Raw genomic sequence first — 24,326 nt, forward strand, 5'->3', positions numbered from 1 at the left:
ATATCTTGCACACACATACACACACTTGCAAAAAGTAAAAAGTCTGTAAATTAGAACTTAAAAATCAAATACCCCTTTGCATACATACACACTCCCAAACCTTCTTCTCCCCTATGGGAAGGCACCTATACTTAATACCTATGTTAAACAGAGTATGGTGGTGCATGCCTGTAATCCCAGCAGTTCAGGAGGCTGAGGAAGAAGGATCACAAGCTCAAAGCCAGTCTCAGCAAAAAGCAAGGCACTAAGCAACTCAGTGAGACACTGTCTCTAAATAAAATATAAAATAGGGCTGGGGATGTGGCTCAGTGATTGAGTGTCCTTGAGTTTAATCCCTGGTATCCCAAGAAACAAAAACTATGTTAAAAGTTTAATCAACTGCTTTCAAATAATATATTATATAAAATTGTATGTAAATCATATAAAAATTTTAATAAAATTTACACAAATGAGATATAGTACATATTATTTGGCAACTTTTTTTAAAAAAAAAAAACAGTGTATCATGGAAATCTTTCCATGTCAGTGCACGTTGGTCTTTCAAAAATTTGCAAAGACTTACAGTTTTTCATTCTGGGCATATAAGCACAATTTATTTAATACATTGGTTAACTTGTTTAAGTTTGTTACTATCTCTTATCAATCGCCCTCTAGATTGTTTCTAACTTTACTCCTTATAAATAATGCTACAATGAATGTCCCTATTGATATCACTTTGTGTATGTGTACAAATTTTTTTGTATGAAAGATTTCTGAAAGACCAACTATTGGATCAAAGGCAATAACCACTTTAAATATTTAATAAATATCAACCAATTTTTCTCCAAGAGGTCTATCTGAATTTACACTCCCACCATAAGTGTATGAGACAGCCCATTTCCATATGCCTTCAACAACATAGGTTACTATTTTTCTTTTAAATATTTTTGAGTGAATCAAATATAATCATCATTTTAATTTGCATTTCTATGATAATTGCAAGACTGTCTTAATATTTCCATCCAGTTTTATATATTATGAATAATAATCCTTTGTCACATCTAAGGCAAAAGACCTAATAACCCGCTGGGCACAGTGGCACACACCTGTAGTCCCAGTGACTCCAGAGGCTAAGGCAGGAGGATCACAAGTTCAAAGCTAGCTTCAGCAACTTAGAGAGACCCTGTCTCAAAATAAAAAATAAAAAGGGCTGTGGTGATAAAGCACTCCTTGGTTAAATCCTCAATACAAATGAAGAAGGAGGAGAAGGAAGAGGTGAAAGAAGGAGAAGGAGAGGAAGAAGAAGAGGGAGGAGAAGGAGAAGAGGAGGAAGAAGAAGAAGGAAAGAAGGGGGAGGAGGAGGAAGAAGAAAACCTAATAATCTAACTTGTACAGCCTACCAGGGAATACCTTTCTCCTGCCAGCAGCTGTTCTAATTGCTGAGTACCAGATGTAAACAAATAGGTAATCACATAAACATCAGTAGGCAAAAATAATGTTCCAAGGAAACGAGATAGTATTAAGTGATGAACTGAAAAATAGGTGGTTCAGAGCCTAGAAATTATAGAGCAAGGAGACATATATGGGGATTCCTGGAACTAGTACTGTCCTGACCCATGAGCTACTTGAGGGTTTGTGTCTTCTTTGGCATGTAAGGATGAGGAGGTTGAGACAGAGCTGTGGTTTTCATTGTGTTGTGGGGACTCCTTGGGATCTACACAGAAACCTTATAGAGGAGGATGCCTGCCAGTGCTTTCACCAGGGCAGCTGCTCTTAGGTCTGTTTATTATGTTGTCATTTGAAGAAAGTACAACAGTTACTTGGGGAATGGGTGAGGACAGTCAAAATCTCCACACCAGCCACCAGCCAGAAATTAAAAGCTAGGTTCTAGAGTTAAACTATATTGATTTAAATGCCAGTTTTTCTGCTTATTAGGTAGATGACACTGGGCAAGTTACTTAATCCCACCGATCATCTTTCTACTTATCTGTTACATGGAGTTGATAATATCTCATTGGGTAGTTGTAGGAATAGAGGAAAATAATGCATATAATTCTGGAGCTTAATAACACTAAATATTAGCTAGATAGAAAACTTGTTGCAGGTGCTAAATTTCCCTACATTCTGAAATGCTTGGGAAAGATTTCAGGGAGGAAGTTGATGGTGAGTTTTGCTTGAAGAACTGGTACACTAGTGATCCAGAGATTAGGAAAGGGGCAGGGGCTGTCCAGAGGTGAGCATGGTACATTAGGCATGAAACACAGTTATTTTAGGAGCTATTAATAAGACACTTTTATTCTTGCACACTTAAGGGGGCATAGAACACTGCAGTTATCTTACCACATAGGAATTTCTTCATGTGCTTTTACACAGATATACCCTTTCACATTTTTTAAAAGAGAGGAAATGAAAAAGAATGAAGTATTTGTAAAAGCCCCCAAACCAACAATAATAATGAAAAGTGGAAAAAGAAGAGAAGCTGAAAAACTGAGGGACAAAGACAGAAGGGAAGGAGTGAGTCTACCTGGCATTTAGTGGCTGATGCTAATTCTCTCTTTGGCTGTGCCAGATATAACTTGCTCTCTGTGGTCTCCACCTGGAGCTTCCCAGGTCTTCACCACCAGCCTGATGGTGCAGGACCTCATCTGCAGAGGATTCCTTTAACCAGCCCCAGTCTTCATCCACACGAGCTGGGGCCTTAGAAAGCCCTGCAAGTCAAGGCATTTCTCCGTGCATTTATTAGACTGCCACATGCCTGTGGTGCCTGTCCCTCACACATGAAAGGTGGCCCCATTTCCCCCTTACTAACACCTGGGCTTAAGTCTTCTTTAGCCTTTGGCTTAGATCATTGTGCCAAAACTCTCACTGCCTTCCCCACTCTTGTCTTTTTCCCCTCTGGTCTGGGCTAAACACCTCAGCCAAATTCATCCTAAAGTACAGCTTTGATGCTGCCACTCCTGTTCAAAAACCTGTCTTTAATCAAAGTAATGCTTTTCCCTAAATACAAAAGGAATGCACGTTCAAATCAAAAGCTGGGAGAGCACTGAAAAACTTAAAGAAAAATTTCCCACAATTTCACTGCCCAACAACAATCTATATATACTGTTTCAATCTTTTTTATTTTAGTTTTTATTATATAGGGCATCATTTCCCCCAGGTTCTTTGTTCTTTTGTTGTTGTGGTTGCTGTTGGTTTCCTCTTTGTTGGTTACATCAGGTAAGAGGAATGAAGGTTATGTATTCAACTCTTCTCATGGGACACTTGTATCACAATGAACATTCTTTTGTTTATATTGCATATGAATGATAATCTTCTTAGTAAAGAATTCTTAGAATAGAAATTTATGGGTTAAAGGTATTGATATTTCAAGGCTTTCTTTTGTTTTGTGATAAATATTGATAAATTACCCTTAGAAACGTGTAACAGTTTATCTCCCATGAGGGTTAGAAATACCTGTTACCACTGAACCAAACAGCACTGGGAGCCAAGCCTCTCCTTAGCCTGGCCCTGCTGTCCTCACAGGCTTATCTCTTCCTCTCCCCTACATCCAAGTCCAGCTTTGTGTGTGTGTATATATATATATATATTTTTTTTTTTTTCCAAGTCCTGCTCCTTCCCCATAGGAAAACATCTAGGCTTAAAATTCTTGTGAACAATTTGATCAACAGCTTCCAAATAATACTAGATGATATAAAATTGTTTTACACAGATTAGATTATATAAAATGTATTATCTGTAGATTTGCTTTCCATGTCAGTGCATGTTAGTCTATTAAGAACTTGTAACAACTAAGAGTTCTTCATTTCGGGCATATAAGCACAATTTATTTAATACATTTGTTTATTTGTTTAGTTTGTTACTATCCCTTATTGATGGACATTCAGATTATTTCTAATATTTGCTCTTATAAACAATGCTGCAATAGATGTCCCTATTGAAATAAAATGTGTAGTTTTTTTTTTTTTTTGGTGCTAGTGGGGTTTGGACCCAGGGCCTTGTGCTTGCAAGGCAAGCACTCTACCAACTGAGCTATATCCCCAGCCCATGTGTAGATATTTTATACTAAACATTTTTTCAAGAACAATTATTGGATTGAAGGCAATATCCATTTTAAATTTTGATGGTAGTTAACTGATTTTTTATGGTAATTAACTGATTTTCTCTGTATGAATTTACTTTCACTCCCATAGTTAGTATATGAGACAGCTTATTTCCATATACCTTCAATAAAATAGGTTATCATTATTTTTTAAAATATTTTTAAATAGATCAATATAGATCTCATTATTGTGTTAGTTTGCATTTCTGTGATGATAGGCTGTCTTCTTAATATTTACAGCCACTTTTATATATTATGGATAGCATTCCATTGTTTTTGCCCTTCTGATGGATTACTCCTCAAATATCATGCACACAAGCATCTGCCCCTTCAGCAAACATCCCTGATCATCCACCAGGAAAGGCAGGAAATTATGAAGTTAAAAGGGGGGAAGACTCTGGAGCCAGCCTACAAGGATTTGAAACCCAGCTCTACCCAGCACCTTCTTGCACATCAAAAACAATATTAACACTCCATTTCAGAGTGGTTGTGAGAGCATAAATTATCTTAGACACATAAGATGCTTCAAAGAGGGACTGCCATATAGTTAAGAATTCCATGGAGCTGGGATTGTGGCTCAGAGGTAGAGCACTCGCCTGCCATGTGTGAGGCACTGGGTTCGATCCTCAGCACCACATAAAAATAAAATAAAGATATTGTGTCCACCTATAACTATAAAATAAATATTAAAAAAAGAATTCCATGGACATTAGTGATAACTTTCTGAAATTAGATTCCATGCTTCATTCTAAGTTTAGAGGAATCTACGTTCAAAAAGATGATTGAAGTCTCTGCTTATGTGAAACTAATTCTAAGATGCTATTATTAAGTGTTCCACAGAAAATAAAGTGTTGTGATAGCAAGTGATTGTAGAGTGAGAGGTGGAGCATTATATTCAGTGGCCAAAGAAAGCTCCTATCCTCTGAGCCAGACCTGAGCTGTGGGATGGAGGCTTCCATAAGAACATGGCTGTCTCAGGTTTTGATTTCTCAGAAGACAGGAGTTTCACTTCTCAGAACTCCCTGCAGGCAAATCGTTGATTTAATGTCTCCTTTTTTTTTTTAAAGCTGATAATATATCAGGATATGATCATACAATTTGATCCTTTTATACCCTTGATTTTGCGTTAGTCATTCATTAGCGCCAGGAGTCTTGTCTCTGGGGCTCACCTCTCCTCTTACTCATGTCATTAACTCCCAAGGGACTGTGGCCAAATCAGGCGTTGTGGGTGCTGACATGTTTTCACTAATTGAGCCTGCTGGATATCCTGCATTGTTGAATCTCTTCCTGATCCTCTTGGCTTTCTTTTCTGTCTCCCTTGGAAGCCCTTGCTTTTATTCTCTTAAGTCATCATCTCCTTGACATGAAAAGCCCTTCAGTGAGCTAAATACATAATTATATTAAGTGGAATTAAAAAAAAAAACAACCCTAAGTGTCTTGTGGAGAATTCATTTTCTCAGTGCACTGCAACCTTGGACAAGGAGAGGAAGACATTTTCCTTCTCCTCCCCTTTCCTTCCAAAACTGAGAAAAGCTACATAAAGCCAACATGGAGCTGGTTACCCTTAGGAACCATGCTCAAGCTATGAACAGGAAAGGTTTCCCTGGCCCTATTCTCTCCTGTGCAGGGAAGGTAAGTGCTCATCACTGCCTTTTGGGTATGTGTGTTTCAGGGTGGCCAGGCCCCTGGGAGGTATATATAGAATGAATGAGAGGCTTCCTGGGAAGGCTCAGTGGTCTTGGTAGGAAAATATCAGGCCCCTCAGGAACCAATGAGATGCAAACAGTTTCCAGCAGAATCTGGGCCTGTTGCTTTCAGAGTTTTGACTATGACCTACATTCGGTTTATATCATGGTCAGTTACACAAAAAGTTGTCCTTATTCTATCATGCTAAGAGTAATAAGCACGACTCTGAAAGTCAAAGGTCCAGTGTTTTCTCTTATGTGGAAAAGAGAGAGACAGAGAGGAGAGAAAAAAAAGGAATTAAAATAGGGAGCAATTTTTGTGAGCAAAAATAGAAGGGAAATATGTAGAGGAAGGGAATGGAGAAAAGAGGGAAGACAGGAGGGCATGAGGAAGTACTGGAGGATGAAATACCAAATTATGCTGTACCCATTATATACACAATGAATCCCACATACATACATACACACATATATATACATATATATACACACACACAATTATAATGCACTAATTAAAATAATAATAACAGAAGGGAGATCAGTAGAGTAGAACAAATAGGGGAGGGAGGAAGGGATGGAAAGGGAAGGTATGGGGAATGAGATTATGAGATTATCAAATTATGTAATGTGCAAGTATGAATATGAATCCAACTTTTGTGTATCATGATATGTACCAATAAAAATAAAATTTAAAAAGTATCCTTGTTCTTCCTATGTGTGATGCATTGTGATATTTTCTAATCTATTTTTCTTAATAGTGATCACCTTTCTCCAAGTTTATTCCACAAACTACTAATGGGTTGGATCTGAAGTTTAAAAATTGCTGTTGAAAAACTGAAAGCCACCTGTCTTAGATCTTTTCCTGAATTTTCTGGTTTCATTGGCATATTTATTTAAGTGCCCGAATTACATCAAGAGGTTTAAAAACTTTGTATCATTTGGTTCAGTAATTCACCTTTGATGGATTTACCCCAAGGGAAGATTGTTCCCAGCAGGATGATCAAGAAACCTCAGTGAACATTCTGTTTTCAGCTAACCATCTGACAAATTTATGGGAAAGACAGAAATGTGAAAGCTGGGTTTGATTTTTAGACTTCAACTAAAATTTTAAACATCTAATTCAACTATTTTTACATAGAGAATTAAATACAGTCACAGCTAGTTGAACAATTATACCCAGAGTACTCCCAATAGCTCAGTGTCATCCTGGAGGACAGCTCCATTGGCCTCCCAACTTAAGCCCTGGTGCTCAGAACCATCTTATTACCAATTACTTGGAGAAAGACAGTTTTGCCAATCCACAGATGGCCAAGTAAAATATTTGGGTGAACAAAATCAGGATTCAAAAACTTCAGACAGGAGAGATGGAAAAACAGAACTAACCTTTGTGGAAGTTCAGAATGCAAAGGGTACAAAAACTAACTGGGAGTAAATGAGAGTTTTTCCTCTAGGATGCTATTTAGCCACATCCCTGGCCTTTTTCTACTAGATCCTAATAGCAGCCTCTCTCCAGTTATGACAACTGAAATGTCTCCAGACATTTCCAAATGCCCTGGGTGGGGGAGATTTCCTGTTGCACTTCACTGGGATAAATTTTTTTAATATTTTATTTTTTAGTTGTAGATGGACACAATATTTATTTATTTATTTTGTTTATATATTTTTATGTTGTGCTGAGCATCGAACCCAGTGCTTCATACTTACGAGGCAAGTGCTCTACCACTGAGCTACAACCCCAGCCCTCACTAGGACAATTTGGTGTTCTACTAAGGGAAAGACTAAAGGTTTTCATTGACAGTAAACACAGTATACATCTGCAAAAATAGCTAAGTGTGCAATCTGAGGCTTCTTAATACGTGGGTATTAATGACCTTCTCATTTCCATGAAGTTGAAATATGATTGCCTCCTCATTTTTCAGATAAGGACACTGATGTCTGGCAACATAAGTGGCTTGTTCAAGGTCTCACAGGAAACTTTCCAAGGTGGTGACCTAGGGTTGTGCCACTCCAGAGCCAGCATGCTATGAGACTTTCACTACCATACACTATGTGTACATCCTAGAAAGCAGTCAGTGCCCTCCTCAGAGACCTGGAACATGACTGAGAAGCAAGCAATAAATTACAAATAACCCTAAGCTTCCCTCGTGTCCTAAAATAGGAACTTGCCTTGGAGTTGAGGCCCCAGCCTCAGTCAGCTCAACTTCATTTCTACAAAATGCTAATATGTTTATTCTTATGTCAGCAGGATCATAAAGTAAATTTCAGTTATCTGGAATCATTTTGCCTTCTGGGTAGCCCAATCCTCCAGCACTGTGGCTCTGGGTCCGGGTGTGGAGGTTATCAGAATGGAAATCCTCCCCATCACTGACCAGGGCCTACTGAATTGCCCTCTGAGGCTGAGTCATGAAATTAGGAAGCAGGGAGGCAGAAGGGCTAAGAATGAACAGGAATATTACCTATCAGAGTCAGGTTCTACAGAAATGACTGAGAAACTTTGGGGACACCTATACCCAGAGGGTCACAGCTGGGCATTGACCCATCCCTTCTTCTCCCCTAGTGGCAGCCTTGGAGCTCAGGTCTGTTGACCTGCAGAGCCCCAGGAACAACAAAGGGCACCACACACAGGAGATGGGCCTGAAGCGGCTCATTGTGCGCAGAGGTCAACTCTTCAACCTCCAGCTGAACTTCAACAGACCCTTCCAGCCCCAGACAGACTCCATCACCTTTGTGGCTGAGACCGGTGAGCTCGTCCTCCTAGGTTTTGTGCATTCCCTCAAAATGTGGACATCAGCAGAGTTGGTCAGCAGGATCCCTGCCTCTTCTTTCTGAGAAGCTCTCACCCCTCTTCTCCTGGGATACCCCAGGACCCTCATGCTCAGTACCCTGCTGTTAAGGAAAGATTTGGCCAGCTCAGCAAACTCTGAAGTTGTGGTCATAGCACCCCAATTTTAAGTACATAGGCACTGTGCTAAAACCTCACCCATGATCCCATCTATTCCCCATGAGAAACTTTCAGGTAGGTGCTATTATAATCTCCATTTTACAGATAAGGGGAAAAAAAGTGAAACAAAGGCACAGAGATCTAAAGTGGTTTACCCAAAGATTCCTCAATGGCAGTAAAAGCATTAAACTAAAGGACTTAGCAAGTAATGGGAAAGGTGAGGGTTCTTCCAGGCCACAGGAATCCTATACCACAAAGATTTAAAAAATAGGTAATATTCCTGATAAGTAATATTCCTGTTTTATTATTTTATTTTTTAATTTGTTCTAATTAGTTATACATGACAGCAGAATGCACTTCAATTCATTGTACACAAATGGAGCACACCATTTCATATCTCTGATTGTATACAATGTAAAATCACACCATTCATGAAGACTTTCTCATTCCACCATCTTCCCTACCCCCATGCCCTCTTCCCTCCCCTTACTCCCCTCTGCCCAATCCAAAGTTCCTCCATTCTTCCCCTGCTCCTGTCCCCCATTATGGATCAGCATCCACATATCAAAGAAAGCATTTGGATGTTGGTTTCTTGGGATTGGCTTATTCTGCTTAGCATCATATTCTCCAGTTCTATCCATTTATTTGCAAATCCCATAATTTCATTCCTCTTTAAGGCTAAATAATATTCCATTGTGTATATCTACCAGATTTTCTTTATCCATTCATCTGTTGAAGGGCATCTAGGTTGGTTCCATAGTTTAGCTATTGTGAGTTGACCTGCTTAAAATATTGCTGTGGCTGCATCACGTAGGATGCTGATTCTAAGTACTTTGTGTATAAACAAAGAAGTGGGATAACTGGGTCAAATGATGGTTCCATTCCAAGTTTTCTGAGGAATCTCCGTACTGCTCTCTATAATGGTTGCACCAATTTGCAGTCCCACCAGCAATGTATGAATATACCTTTCCCCCACATCCTTGTCAACATTTATTGTTGCCTGTATTCCTGATGACTGCCATTCTGACCGCAGTGAGATGTAATCTTAGAGTAGTTTTGATCTGCATTTCTTTAATTGCTAGAAATATTGAACATTTTTTCATATATTTGTTGATTGTATATCTTCTGAGAAGTGTTTGTTCAGTTCGTTATCCCATTGGATTGGATGATGATGATGATGATGATGATTTTGGTGTTAAGTTTTTTGAGTTCTTTATATATCCTGGAGATTAGTGCTCTATCTGATATGCATGTGTATACCACATAGATTTTTGAACCTCCCTTTGGGGTCATTTTCTCCTACATAGGACCTGAGCCCACAGAGCTGCTGGGAACACGAGCCTCGTTCTTACTTACACAGGCCCGGCAAGAGAAAGTCTGGAGTGCTTCTGACTTCACCATTGACTCCAACTCTCTCCAAGTCTCACTTTTTACACCAGCCAATGCAGTCATTGGCCACTACACTCTGAAAATAGAGATCTCTCGGGACCAAGGTCAAAGTGTGACTTACCCACTGGGGAATTTCATCCTGCTTTTTAACCCATGGAGTGCAGGTAGGACTTGCTCAAAGGTTATAATGCTAACCTGATCCATGGGGCACTCTTTTGAGAAAGCTTAGAAGATAAATTGTAGTCTATATCAATGTAACATAGTATCACGTGCTCAAACTAAACATCACCTTTATAAAGAAATTTTAATGGCACCATGAAAATATTCATAGGATGACTTCAAACAAAATTAGTTCAAAAATTGGAAAATGATATGCTTGTAATCGTATTAAATACATGTCATAGAAGGTGGACAGAATATATTACAATGTAATGATGGGTGTCTCTGAATAGTGGGAATGAATGATTTTCATTGTCTTTTTTTTTTTGTCCATCAATAGTTTCGAAAACCTTAATAAGCTTATAAATTTTACAATCTATATTTTTTGAAGTATAAATTACACTTCTGGCCTCTGGAGAAGCACATGCTAAACTTTTAAGGGGATCCAGTCTTAATATCTGTTGCCATCAATTCACTGACTACTCCTTTGATTTTCAGAAAGCTACTCTCATTACTGGTTTTTAATTGTATTGCTCTGTTTTTTGGTTTGGGGTTTTGTTCCCTCTGCGACTCTTTACTGCTTAGAGGACGACGTGTACCTGCCAAGTGAAATACTGCTGCAGGAGTACATCATGAAGGATTATGGCTTTGTTTACAAGGGTCGTGAAAGTTTCGTCACCTCCTGGCCCTGGAACTACGGGCAGGTAATAGGATCCCCTGGGGGGGTTCCTAAGGCTGGTCACTACAACACTGTTAGTTCATGAAGGACAGCAACAAAGGGTACAGTATGAGCTGCTGGGTCAATTTCCCTTCCAGTGAGAGGGACAAGGAAGAAGGAGGAGGGAGATACCTTTCCTTTTTCACCTTTTATGTTCTTATGGAAAGCTAAAACATATTCAGAGTAGACAGGTGAGTATAATAAATGTCCATGTACCTATCTCTCAGTTTCCACTAGTGACCAATTTATGGTTTGACAAATGATAGCTCATGGGTCAGTTGTGACCTACAGCCTGTTTTGTATGGCCCACAAATAAAAAATGTCTTTCACATTTGAAAGTTGTTGAAAAGAATTTCACAAGAACCATTGAAAATTATACAAAGTTCAAATGTTGATGTCTATCAATAACATTTTATTGGAACATAGCCATGCTTGTTCATTTGGAGATTGGGGATGCTTTTGTGCTCAATGGCAGAACTGAGTTATTGAAACAGAGGCCATGACCTGCTAAGGCTGAAATGCTTAATACCTGCCCTTGCCCAGAAAGACACGCCCATCTCTGGTCTTTACTCCTTTACTCCTTTTTTCACCATGAATTTTTTTGAAGCAAATTGCAAAACCTTATCATTCAATCCAGTATACTTCAGAATATGTCTCCAAAAAATGATTCCTTTTGAAAAATCCACAATAATAAAAAAGAGGAATAGTAATTTTTCAATAACATCAAATATTCAGTCCTGTACAGAGGGCTCTTGGGCTTGAACAACTTCCATTCCTATCACCAACCGTGGTGGGTATAGTTTCTTTCTTTCTTACCTCAGTCCTGTGCACAGACCACAGGGGGAAGAGCTGAGTAAGCTCTGGGAGCCTTGCTAAAGGAAGTCCATTCTCCAAGTATGGCAACTTGTGGAAAATTTGAAACTGAGATGATACCAGTGTATTAGACACATGCCACAAACACACATTGCAAACCTATGTCAGAAGTTTACACTAGACTTTCCAGTGTTCACAGAGTCAGCTCTGAGCTCCTCTACCTGGTTACAAAACCTGTCACAATGTTTCCCCTCACCCCCTGTTGGCCCTATCCCTACGGATCCATCTGATCATTTTTTGGTCTCACAAGTCCACCAGATAAGGGACTACCTAAGTCCTTGGGACCCACCATGCTCAAAGACCTCATGTAGATGTTCCCCACTCTCCTCACTTTCTGTCTACCCCATCCATCCAAGCCCACTAGTTCAAAGCCTTCTCTGCTCTCTTCAGTCAACAGGGTCTCTGACTCTCTGCATTCTCTGCATTTTCTATCAGAGCCATCTAGTTTACTTTTTCATAATTCCAAATTTAATACATTCCCAATTTGGTTTATAAGCTCATGGAAGGCAGGACCTTGTCTTATCTTTAGCCCCTACATCCCCACCACATACACATCCTCCCTAAAAGTCTGCCAGGGACTCAAAGTTTCAAAATTCTAAACATTTTTGCTCTTCTCTCTTTTCTCTCTTGAAATGTCTTGGAAGTTTGAAGAAGACATCATAGATATCTGTTTTGAGATCCTGAACAAGAGCCTGTACTTCTTAAAGAACCCATCCAAAGACTATTCCCAGCGGAATGATGTGGTGTATGTGTGCAGGGTGATGAGCGCCATGGTAAGGAAAGAGGCTTCCTGCCCCTGTCTGAGGATAGTCTGGGTTTCCCCTGGCCCGATGGAAACCCACTTGTCTGTGCTTTGCAGATCAATAGCAATGATGACAGCGGTGTGCTGCAAGGGAACTGGGGAGAGGACTACTCCAAAGGCGTCAGCCCCCTGGAGTGGAACGGCAGTGTGGCCATCCTGCGGCAGTGGTCAGCCAGGGGTGGGCAGCCTGTGAAGTATGGACAGTGCTGGGTCTTTGCCTCTGTTATGTGCACTGGTGAGTGAAGAATCACTCAATCTTCACCAGGTCCCTTTGAGACTGGGCTCATAAATTTTCAGTAGCTTGCTCATGGCCCCACAGCCATGGAGTTGTGGGCATGCATGCTCTTAACCAATGTGCTACGCAGTCTTGGAGGGTCGACTTGTTGCAGTCACTCCATGGTTTCCTTGATGGCATAGTGAGATTGTTAACATAGCCACCTGGATAAAGCAGCTTGTGGTCTCAAAGCAGAGGTAAAATGGCTTCTTTCTGCCATCCATTTGGCTTCTTAGCTCAAGGTGAGCCTGCAGTCAAGGAACAAGGTCAGGGAGCTGGGGTGCAAGCAAATGGTCTGGGATAGCTACCTCATGGAGGCTTCTCTCTCATGAGGAATGGCAACTAGAGATATATTACCTTGTTAGTTATATTTAAGGAGCATTGAGATTTTATGCATTGTCAGTTATTTACAATTCAGGGCAAAGTCATTGGCCAGATTATTTGTGAATTCGAGAGAGAGACAGAGGTCTGCCTGTCTCCCCCATGTAAGGCCAGCAGACCTTCCACATGGCTGCCTTGTTATACCGTGGTGCCCAGGATACATTTGCTCAACTAACAGGTTGACTCTATGTTAGAGAAGGTAGGAGCACAGGACAGGGAGTACAGAGACAAGGGCCAAAGCTCTAGGCTTTTCTGAGAGGGTCAGCATAGACCGGCAGTTACATTCAGGTGTTCCAAAGAGAGAAGAGGTTTAAATCTGAGTGTCCAATCAAGTGGCCTCCCTTGCCTATTTGTGAAATGGGGCTGAGGCTCTGCCAGAACTTAGTGTTCTTAGTTTTGCCTTGGCCTGGGAAGTCTGCCACAGTGGCCAGGCAGGTATTATGGAGATAGGCTCAGCTCTTCAGACTCTGGGGTCAGGAGGAGAAGGACTAGGTCCACAACCTGTCTTCATTTCCAAGCCCTGTCCCCTCACAGGCCAGTTCTGAGGCCACTGAGTGGGAACAGCTGCTCTTGCCAAGCTGCCTCTGGCCACTTACAGCCCAGGCCTTGTTCACAGGAACTGTGCTAGGATTGGATAGGTGACTATAGACTTCTTGATGGCTCTTCAGCGAATCAAAACAAAAGGATTAATCTCTGTCAGCAGTCCTCTTACACTTCAAAGCATTGTAAACTTCCCAGCAGTGTCAGTTGGCACCGGCTGCTCCTCCTGAGAAGGAAACAGGCGGGATGGGACCAAAGTGTTATACAAGGTTACAAAGTCACGCCTGGCTGTTGGCTTACTTTCATCTGACTCTGGGCAGGTTGAGTGTGTGTGTTCTAGATTTGTGGCATCTTAATTCAGCTTTAAAAAGCCTTTGTAGTACTATCCTAAGAAGCCACAAGAGGGCGCTGCTGTCTTATCAAAGATGGTCACTGCCTCCGGATGGTTTTTCCTTGTCTGTGATAGCATCTTCTATTGTATCTCTAAAACTCTACCATATCCTTCCATCCATTCTCTAATGTCCTACTTCTCTCCCCCAACTCTTGTCTTCAAGTAAAATTACAGATCCCAATTTTTTTATACCTTTATTTTATTTGTTTTTTTAATTTTTATGTGGTGCCAGGGATCAAACCCAGTGCCTCAAGCATGCTAGGCAAATGCTCTACCACTGAGCCACAACCCTCGCCCCACAGATGCAGAATTTAATTTAATTTTTAAAATTTCTTTGTACTGGCGATTGAATCCAGGGGTGCTATGCCATTGAGCTACATATCTAGTCCTTTTTATTTTGAAACAGGTTCTCACTAAGGCTGGCCTTGAACTTCTGAGCTTCCTGACTTCAGAGTTGCTGGAATTATAGGCACTGTGCCCAGTTAGACCCAGAAGTTTACAACTGAAAATCATCTGGTCCAACTCCATTTTGTTATATGCAAGAAAACTAACCCAGAGAAGTTAAGCCACTTAATTAAGGTCACTCAGCTTCTCTTTGGAAACTGGCCATAGATTTAAATTTCTTTCTAATTAGATGTTTTAGGTTTTCTGTTTTTAACTTGGACAGTTGCTGTGTAGAAAACGCCCTAAATGATAAATTGATCCATTAATTACTGTTTTAAGTGACCATCAAATTATTTCTTTCTCTTGTGTGATGGACACCATTGATGGGGCAGGTACGTAGCAGGGTTCTGGGCCTGGGTATGGTGCTCTGGGAATAAAAGAGTTATTACAGGTGTGGGCCTACAAGAATATTGACTTTTTTTTCTCACCAGCTTGAAAGTTAGAAGTTATGCAAAATTATGCAAAACAATAATTCTGCTTGACTTGCGCTTAGCAATTCTTTCTTCTTTTTCTTCTCATTAGTAATGAGATGCTTAGGTGTTCCAACTCGTGTGGTTTCTAATTTCCACTCTGCACACAACATGGATGGGAACTTGACGATTGATACCTACTATGACCAAAATGCAGAGATGCTGCCATCTGAGAAACAAGACAAAATATGGTGAGGGGAACTGTCTGGAACAGATCTTTCCTGTGCCCCAGACAGGGAGGAATAAATACTTCAATATGAATTGTCTCTGACCCAAGAAGCAGTGACATATTATGGAGAATTCTGTCTGTGAATGAATAACCTGAATCTAATCATGAGGAAAGATCAGACAAGCCCAAAATGGGAGCCATTCTGGTAAAATAAACAAATACTGTTCTCAGAATGTCAATGTAATAAAAGAAGAAAAGGCTGAGGAACTGTTCCAAGATCAAAGGAGACTAAAGATGCTGGACCACTAAATGCAATGTGATCCTAAACTAAATTTTATACTGGCTGGGAAAGGATGCTATAAAGGACGTTATTAGATCCACTGACAAAATTGGAATATAGACAATAAATTTGATAAAAGTATTATGACCTGTCCCCTTCGGGAGTCCCCCAGTACCAAGCATTTTTGAGCCCATTAATTTATGTGATCCATCTTCTAAAGAGGTGCTAAGTTTGGCTAACTGCACAAGGTTATGTAAGAGAAGATCCCTATATTTAGTAAATACATACTTAAGTATGAATGTACTTAATATCTGTATCAATATTGAAAGAAAGTAAATGAAGAAAATGTTGATAATAGATGAATTGGGTATATAGGTGTTCTCTGTACTTTTTTTTTTTTTTTTGCAAATTTAAGGTTGAAATTACTTTCTTTTTTTTTTTTTTTTTTTTTTTTTAAAGAGAGAGTGAGAGAGGAGAGAGAGAGAGAGAATTTTTTTTTTTTAATATTTATTTTTTTAGTTCTCGGCGGACACAACATCTTTGTTGGTATGTGGTGCTGAGGATCGAACCCGGGCCGCACGCATGCGAGGCGAGCGCGCTACCGCTTGAGCCACATCCCCAGCCCTGAAATTACTTTCTAATCAAAAGAAAAGAAACAATGATAGGAAGCACTCTGCCTAGTATTGGGTACCTGGCAGATCCTTAGGAAATTTAAGTCCAGTCTGTTTTCTCCCTTCTACAGGAACTTTCATGTCTGGAATGAGTGCTGGATGATCCGAAAAGATCTCCCACCAGGATACAATGGGTGGCAGGTTCTGGACCCCACTCCCCAGCAAACCAGCAGCGGTGCGTGAGGTGGCAGGATCCCAAGAGGACAACAGGGTGACTGACCATGAGAACAGGAGGCCAGAGAGGAGCCCCACTTTACCCCCACCCCAGAGTCATAGCTGAGACAGCTTTGGATTGGGTCTAACCTTATGACTGACAGAGGGATCACCCAGATAGTCACTGGGCTGCTCTGTTCTTTCCTCACCGGTGACATGGGGAAGATGGTGATGGCAATGGCCTCTTCAGAAGGTGGATCACATGAATTAATGGGCTCAAAAGTGCTTGGTACCTGGGGGACTCCCCAAGGGGACAGGTCATCAGTGTCAATTACCCACCCTTTTCCCCACTTCCCATGGCAATGACTAATTGCATTGGTCCAGGTGTCAGAGTCATATCCCACAATTTCTGTTGCCTCCACAGGGCTGTTCTGCTGTGGCCCTGCCTCTGTGAGGGCCATTAAGGAAGGGGAGGTCCACCTGGCGTATGACACCCCTTTTGTGTATGCCGAGGTGAATGCCGATGAAGTTATTTGGCTCCTCAGGGATGGCGAGGCCCAGGAAATCCTGGCCCACAACACCAGTTCCATTGGGAAGGAGATTAGCACCAAGATGGTAGGGTCAGACCAGCGCCAAGACATCACTGGCTCCTACAAGTATCCGGAAGGTGCTTGGGCAGGGAATGAGAGGAGGGGGTGGGTGAAACATCTTTCTACTGCTCCCCAACTCAGATGGCTTCAGGTTCAAACCATCACCACGTATTCACTTCTTCCTCCTAGGGGACTTTCCTGGACCCTGGGCATGTGACCCTCAGGTATGGGTGTCAGATTTAGCAAATAAAAATACGGGGTGCCCAGTTAAATTTGTATTCCAGATAAGTTCAGATAAACAAAAGAAATTCAGTATAAGTAGATACCCAATGGTATATATGACATATTAAAAAGTATTCACTATCTGAAATGCAAATTTAACTGGGTGTGATTTTTAGTATGTTTCAAACATTGCATGCAAATATTAAAAATTATTTGTTGTTTATCAACAAATTCAATTTAAATTAGATATCCTATATTTTATCTGGTAACTCTTCTCAGTGTTATACCATCATCTTACTGGCAGTAGCGGTAGCAGTAGTGGGGAAGGTGGACACTCAGAAGGAAAGGGCTTCAGGGCCTGTGGGAGGGAGTGGACATCCCCATAAAGAGAGCTGGGGTGGAGTCAGGTCGCCTGAGAACTAAAGAAGGCTCTGCCATGCTCTAGCCACGAAAGCCGAACAGTATTACCATCCCTGTGCCTCCACTTCCTCATCTGTAAAATGGGATAACAGTACCTCAGAGGGTTAAATGAAGAATTCACAGAATGCACAGGGAACAGACCTTTGGCACACAGTAACTGCTCTAGAGGAGTCCACAGTATGGGAATATTTTGGGTCCAGCCTTAATGTTGAGTAGCCACCAAGGGCAAGGGTTGAAGCTTACTTTATTTATTTATTTGGCACCAGGGATTGAACTCAGGGGCACTCAACCACTGAGCCACACCCCAGCCCTTTTTTGTATTTTATTTAGAGACAGCGTCTCACTGAGTTGCTTAGTGCTGCACTTTTCTGAGGCTGGTTTTGGACTCACCGTCCTCCTGCCTCAGCCTCCTGCACTGCTGGGATTACAGTCATGTGCCACTATGTTGGACTATTTATTTATTTATTTTTAATGTTCCTTTTTACTTATTTTTAAAATTTTATTGGTTCTTTTTAGTTATACATGACAGTTGAGTCCATTTTGATATAATTATACAAGCATGGAACATATCTTATTCTAATCAGGACCCCAGTATCTCTCCTTTTCCTTGCTTTCCCCACCCCAGATTGCCCTCCTTCTGTCGATCTTTCTGCCATTTGCCCATAGTTATTTTTATTTTAAATTAATGTCTTGTGGATGTGCACAATGGTGAGGTTCATTGTGGTGTATGTATGTACATACGAAAATTATGTCAGAGCCATTCTCCTGTCTTTCCTTTTCCTATTCACCATCTCTCTCTTCTTTGCCCTTTGTCTAATCCACTGAACTTCTATCCTTCCCCCGTATTGTGGGTTAGCATCCACATATCAGAGAAAACATTTGACCTTTGTTTTTGTTTTTTTTGATATGGGATTATTTCACTTAGCATGATAGTCTCCAGATCCATTCATTTAGCAGCAAATGTCACAAGATCTTTATGGCTGAGTAATACTCCATTTTGTGTGTGTGTGTGTGTGTGTGTGTGTGTGTGTAAAACACATTTTTTAAATCCATTAATCTGTTGAAGGGCACCTAGGTTGGCCCCATAGTTTAGCTATTGCGAATTGTATGAAGCTCTATTTAAAAGGCTTAATGTATGTCTTCGGAAAGATGCTGGTTGGGGGAGAAGCCTCTGGCCTTGATGATGATGATGGTGTTGTTGGTGGCAATATTGATGACAAAGAGTAGTGCTGAGTGCTTACACTCAACAACTCACTTAACCCAATACATATATTCATCTGTATGAAGAAAGCAGGTAAAATCCCCAGGTTACAGGTGACAGAATTGAGCCTCAGGAGGAGAGCTGGGAGTTGAATCGCTAGTTTCCCCAGGAAGGTCATTGGCTCTTTCCACCCCTCCCCATGGATGTCTTTGCTGTGTCTCTGTTCTGCCAGGATCCCCTGAGGAGCGGTCTGTATTCATGAAGGCTTCCCGGAAAATGCTGAGACCAAAGAGAGCTTCATCACTCCTCCTGGATCTCCTGGGGTCCAGGGTCTTTGAGGATCAACCAGTGCAGCTGCAGCTTCACCTGGCCAGGATGCCAGTGTGGGGCCAAGACGTGCCGCTTACGCTGCATGTCTGGAGGGTACCAGAGAGAGCCCACCCCAGGGGTCCCATCAGACTGGTGGTGCGCTTCTGTGCACAGCCCCTGCTGCATGGGGGTGGCACTCGGAAGCCTCTTTGGAGGCAGATGGTTCACTTGAGCCTGGACATTGGGAAGGGTGAGTGTTGGGAAGGGTGAGTATGAGGCAGGCCTGAGAAGGCACCTACCTATAGGGAGGGGAGCTTTGGGTCCATGAATAAGGTTGGGCTGTTCCAGTCAGATCACAGAGAATCCCTGCCCCCACCCCACCAACACACACACACACACACACACACACACACACACACGCTGCACAGTGAGGCTGCCATCATTGGTAGGAAGTCGAATGCCAGCTGTTATACTTCTGATGCCATCCCACCAGGAGATACATAGCAGTGAGCTCTGGGGACAGTCTCAGGGTAAGCATGTTCTCTCTCTCTTCCTCCCCACTGTCTCCCACCCTGTTTCAAATCTCTTACCCATTCCCTAGTCTCAGAATGTTGTTGTTGTTGTTGTTGTTGTGTGTGTGTGTGTTTTCTTTTCTTTTTTTAAAATATATATTTTTTATAGTTGTAGATGGACAGAATGCCTCTATTTTATTTATTTTTATGTGGTGCTGAGCATCGAACCCAGGGCCTCACACATGCTGGGCAAGAGCTCTGCTTCTGAGCTCCAGCTCCAGCTCTGTGTTTTGTTTTTTTTTTTCTTCTTCTTTTTTTATCTGTACTCAAGAGATACAATGGCCGCTCCTCCTGCCCTACAACAACTACAGAAATAAGCTGACTGATGAAAAGTTGATCCGTGTGTCTGGCATTGCTGAAGTTGAAGAGACAGGGCGGTCCATGCTGGTCTTAAAAGATCTCTCTCTGGAGCCTCCCCTCTTATCTATTGAGGTGAGATCTCTGGACAGAGATGGGGGCCCAGGGGGTCTCTGACTCACAAACATAGGGGCTGAGGGTTCAGTAGCAAACAAGATACTGTGCCAGCCTCAGACACCAACACAGTATGGTATTGTCTCTTATGCTCTGTATAGAGTATAGGGCAAGACCTGGAAACATCTCAGAGAGGGGACAGTTTGCATAGGCTGCACAAGAAGGTGCTGTCTGGAGAAATGAGATGAACATGAAGTCATTTTAAATAAGGAAATTGCTTTCCAAAGGCAAAGAAACAAGACAGGCAGTGACTAGGAGATGCAGTTGAGCAGGCAGATCTGAGAGACCATAAGGTGAAATTCAAAAGGTAACGCTGATAAGGGTGATAAGAAAAGTGAGAAGTGAGCCTCAGATTTCAGGTTTAGGAGCAACCTGGGCAAGATCCTGATACGGCTCTTGCATTCGGAAGGAATGAAGGGGAAGTGGAGGAGGGCAGGGGTTTTCCTCATTTCCTGTTATGAGTATTTTCCTTCCCTGGAGGCTCCTTACCCCACTTTCCCTCCCACTCCAAAGACTTTTCCACTGTCTCATCCAAGTCTGGCTCTATACCTGGTGGCTTTGTCAACATCAGGACCCACCCCACCCAGAAGGATATTTGGGAGGCTCTAGATCTGATCATAAATCTGCTGGCCCACTCCATGGTTTTCACCTGGGCCCACAGTCAGGTTGTTGGCCAACTAATACTGGGCAGCCTTGGTGGTGGGGCAAGTAGTAGGCCCACTTGCAGACACAAGCCTAGTGCTGAGATGGGGCCCCTGATTGTTACCTGGAGGACAGCTTTGGTTGCAACAGGGCCCTGAAGCAACATAGCAGAATGGCAGGTGGGCTGTGAATTGGTCCCCATCAGTAGGTGACCTAGGAATGATTTGTGGGACTGCTGGATTCTAAAGTTATTTTAACGTATTTTACTTGGACATCCTCATTAGGTACTTGGTTCTTTATTTGAATTCCAGATAAGTCAGGGTGTGTTATTCCTTCTCCTTGATTCTCTGGCCAAGCCAGAACATGCCCCTACTGTGATTGGGGTGATCAGAGCTCATGACTCCTTTACTGATATCCATCATGTAGCTGGCACAATCATAGGCACAGGGGTTCTAGAAATGAGTAGGACAGAATCCCTGCCTCCCACTCACAGGCCAAGGCTTGTCAACCCATGACACCAACCTCAAGAGTGAAGCTCTGAACACACCTAGAAAAACTCAAAAGTGTGTTCTGATGATGTATATGGAGGTACCCAGCACAGGGGATAGAACTTGGTCTGGGGTCTGGGCCTGCTGTGTCAGGTCCATGGGCTTCATTGTTTCTTCCCTGATGGAGCAAAAGGGTGGAATGATGTCACTGATAGCACATGGGTGGCACATGACACTCCTTCTTTATCCTGTAACTGGGTCAGACACTACTAATACACTATGATTGTTTTGGATTTATCCTTGGGATCCTGTTTAACGCAGAATTGCTGTTAGCTACCACTAACTCTTTGCAGCTGGCACTTCAGTTGAAATCTAGTAGGTATCTTGAACTAGACGGAGGAGAGGGAAAGAGGCTTTAACTTTGTTCCTATTCCTGATTGGTGGTAGCTTCCTGAGGTATCTTGACCTTCTAAAAGAGGCCAGCGTGTTAATCTCAAACATCCTCAGCTCTTAGTTTTCTCTCCCAACTGCATCACTGAAGCTCTGAAGAGCAGTCCCTGGTGGTCACGAGCAGGATGCGGGAGGAAGGTCATTAAATAGGGTACAGAGATGAGGCTAGCTGCCCAGGATACCTGTGCTCCTTTCTACACAGGTCTCTGAGAGGGCTGAAGTGGGCAATATCCTGAGAGTCCACATCACCCTCACCAATACCCTAATGGTGGCCCTGAATAACTGCATCATGGTGCTGGAGGGAAGTGGCCTCATCAACGGGCAGATAGTAAAAGAGTAAGTAAGGCCATCCATCCACCTCTTGAGCTGATCTCTGAGAAGCAGTGCCTCATGGGAATCATAGGACTCTCCTCAGTCTCTGGATGGTGCCTCTTTTCTCCCATTTTCCCACCTTCCTCAGGAAAGGTGGAGCTTGGTGGTGCTGGAGAGCGGGAGGGGTCCTGATCACCCACCCAACCAGTCACAGTTCCCAGCTCTCCTTGACTTTCAGCCTTGGGACTCTGATGGCTGGACACACCATCCGAATTCAAGTGGACTTCTACCCTATCAAGACTGGACCCCGCCAGCTGCAAGTCCTCATCAGCAGCAACGAGGTCAAGGAGATCAAGGGCTACAAGGACATCTTTGTTGCTGCAGCTACAGCATCCTGAGCCCTACCTTGCCCTCTCATAGCTCTCACCAGTCCCCCGACCCCCTGTCGCTCCATCTTGTTCCTTTCTACTCCTGATTGCATTCTCTTGGCTCCACCCCTGTCCTGGTGTTCCCACCCTGGGAACAAACAATAAAGATGTCTTTAGTTGTCTTCTCCTATGCTAACAAGCCACTTATTGCTACTAGCCTGGCTGCCAGCTGTGTGGATAGATCCTCCCTTTTCCCTCTTAAGGACCTCAACCACACGATATGTCCACCATGATTCCCTCTACAGCTTACTCTCCGGAATTAAGGATCCCCCCAGAGGTAGGTCTGGTGAGGGTGTCCTGGATGGGCTGAGAGGACAGAAAATGCAGTGCCAACTGCCAGAAGCTGCCCAACAGGATTTTCTGCTGCTGACCTGAGAGCATCCAGCATGGCAGGGCAGCCCCTTTTCATCAAACATTCACCCCACAAACCCCATTACCCAACGCCCCCAGGAGGCCTCTTCATAGCGGGCTGCTCCCGGGCAGCAGGCCCTACTTTTCCTAACCTGGTCCTTCCCCTCTTGCTTCCTCCTCATCTTTCATCCTCTCCCTGTTTCCCTAGCCCTCCTCAGTCTCATTTCCTTTCTCTCTTTTTCGTACTCTGGTACTCTTTTCCCCTGTGGTTATCAGAATCATTCATATAATTCTTGATAATTTGGGAAGGACAGAGAAGTGGAAGAAAATGAAAGAAAAACCATCAGTAGCTTCCCCATCTCAGAGGAAATCTTTTCTAACATTTTATATCATTTTGGTCCTTCCCCGCCCCACCACCGCTTTCATTGAGTTTTTTTAAAAAGCTATCATTTACTCCATGTGCAAGGCCCTTAGTTCAATCTCCAGACTCATGAGGAAAAATAAATAAATCATCATTACAAATCTACATCTTCCTCACAGATAATTTGGACTACCCCAAAATACAGAAAAGTGGAACATCTTCCTGTGGGCTCTTGTCCACTCCTCACCTGCTCTGCAGTTCTGCAGATTCATCTGGTTCCTCACCCTCCTCCTCCACCTCCTCTCTGTTTTGCTTGCTTTCCCCCAGTCCTCTTCCTCCCTTCTGTTTTTTCTCATAGTGGCCACCTAGGCCTGCACCTCCCCAGCCCTCCCCATACTGGGCTGCTTGGTCCAGGAAGTATAGAAGCTTGCACACCCTACTCCACCCTGTATCAGTGTGCCTGTCCCTATTAAGTGTCTTCAACATTTCTGTGGGCTCTGTCACTATCTCATCAGTGCTGCATTCCAGGTGGCTCCTCACCCTCAGGACAGAAATGTGGCACCTTGCTTGTCTTGTGTCCTCCTCTGTTTAGTCACTGTCCTCCTGTCCTACCCCTGACAGTGTCATTGGAGAGGGAAGAATGGGCAGGCTACCCAGGGGAATGTAGATACTAGTCGCCTGTCTTTCCAGTCCACCTTTCAAATGATTTCCCTCTTCTCACCCCAAAATTGCTTTTAAAATTCATACTCTGTAATGTGGTTTTTTTTTTCACTTAGAAAAGTCCATCTAGCTTTGTTTCCCCCCTTTTGTCAGAGGAGCTAGATGATCTCAAAGCTCCCCTTCAGCTCAACATCCCCCAGACTCAGAACATGGGGTTCATCCCACTGTGATAGTGCACCCTGAGATTAGATTCTGAGGGAACTTCCTCTCGCCTCCCAACATCCCAGTGAGGCCCACACATGGGCCCAAGTAGGGGTTCCCACCCACAAACCACAGCAAAAAAAAACTGCGCAGGCAGTGGAGCAAGCAGCCATGGCTCCTGCTCTGGTCCTCCTGTCCACCAGCATATGCGTAGAACACCCTCAGGTTCT

At 42.6% G+C, this 24,326-nt stretch overlaps 1 protein-coding gene across 1 annotated transcript; it reads left to right on the forward strand.

The window, feature by feature from the left end:
* Positions 1-5,626: 5,626 nt before the first annotated feature.
* Positions 5,627-22,493, forward strand: TGM7 (transglutaminase 7; the record flags this gene model as incomplete). The annotated part of the gene is made up of 14 exons (XM_081292872.1): positions 5,627-5,710; positions 7,683-7,746; positions 8,321-8,503; positions 10,012-10,257; positions 10,838-10,956; positions 12,488-12,616; positions 12,703-12,880; positions 15,198-15,336; positions 16,337-16,440; positions 16,843-17,085; positions 19,084-19,410; positions 20,004-20,164; positions 21,986-22,119; positions 22,334-22,493. 14 exons carry the CDS (start codon positions 5,627-5,629, stop codon positions 22,491-22,493), a joined length of 2,271 nt encoding a protein of 756 aa, XP_081148998.1.
* Between the last annotated feature and the right edge of the window lie 1,833 nt (positions 22,494-24,326).

This window comes from Spermophilus citellus (genome assembly GCF_964194105.1).
Source record: "Spermophilus citellus genome assembly, chromosome: 4".
Classification (NCBI taxonomy): domain Eukaryota; kingdom Metazoa; phylum Chordata; class Mammalia; order Rodentia; family Sciuridae; genus Spermophilus; species Spermophilus citellus.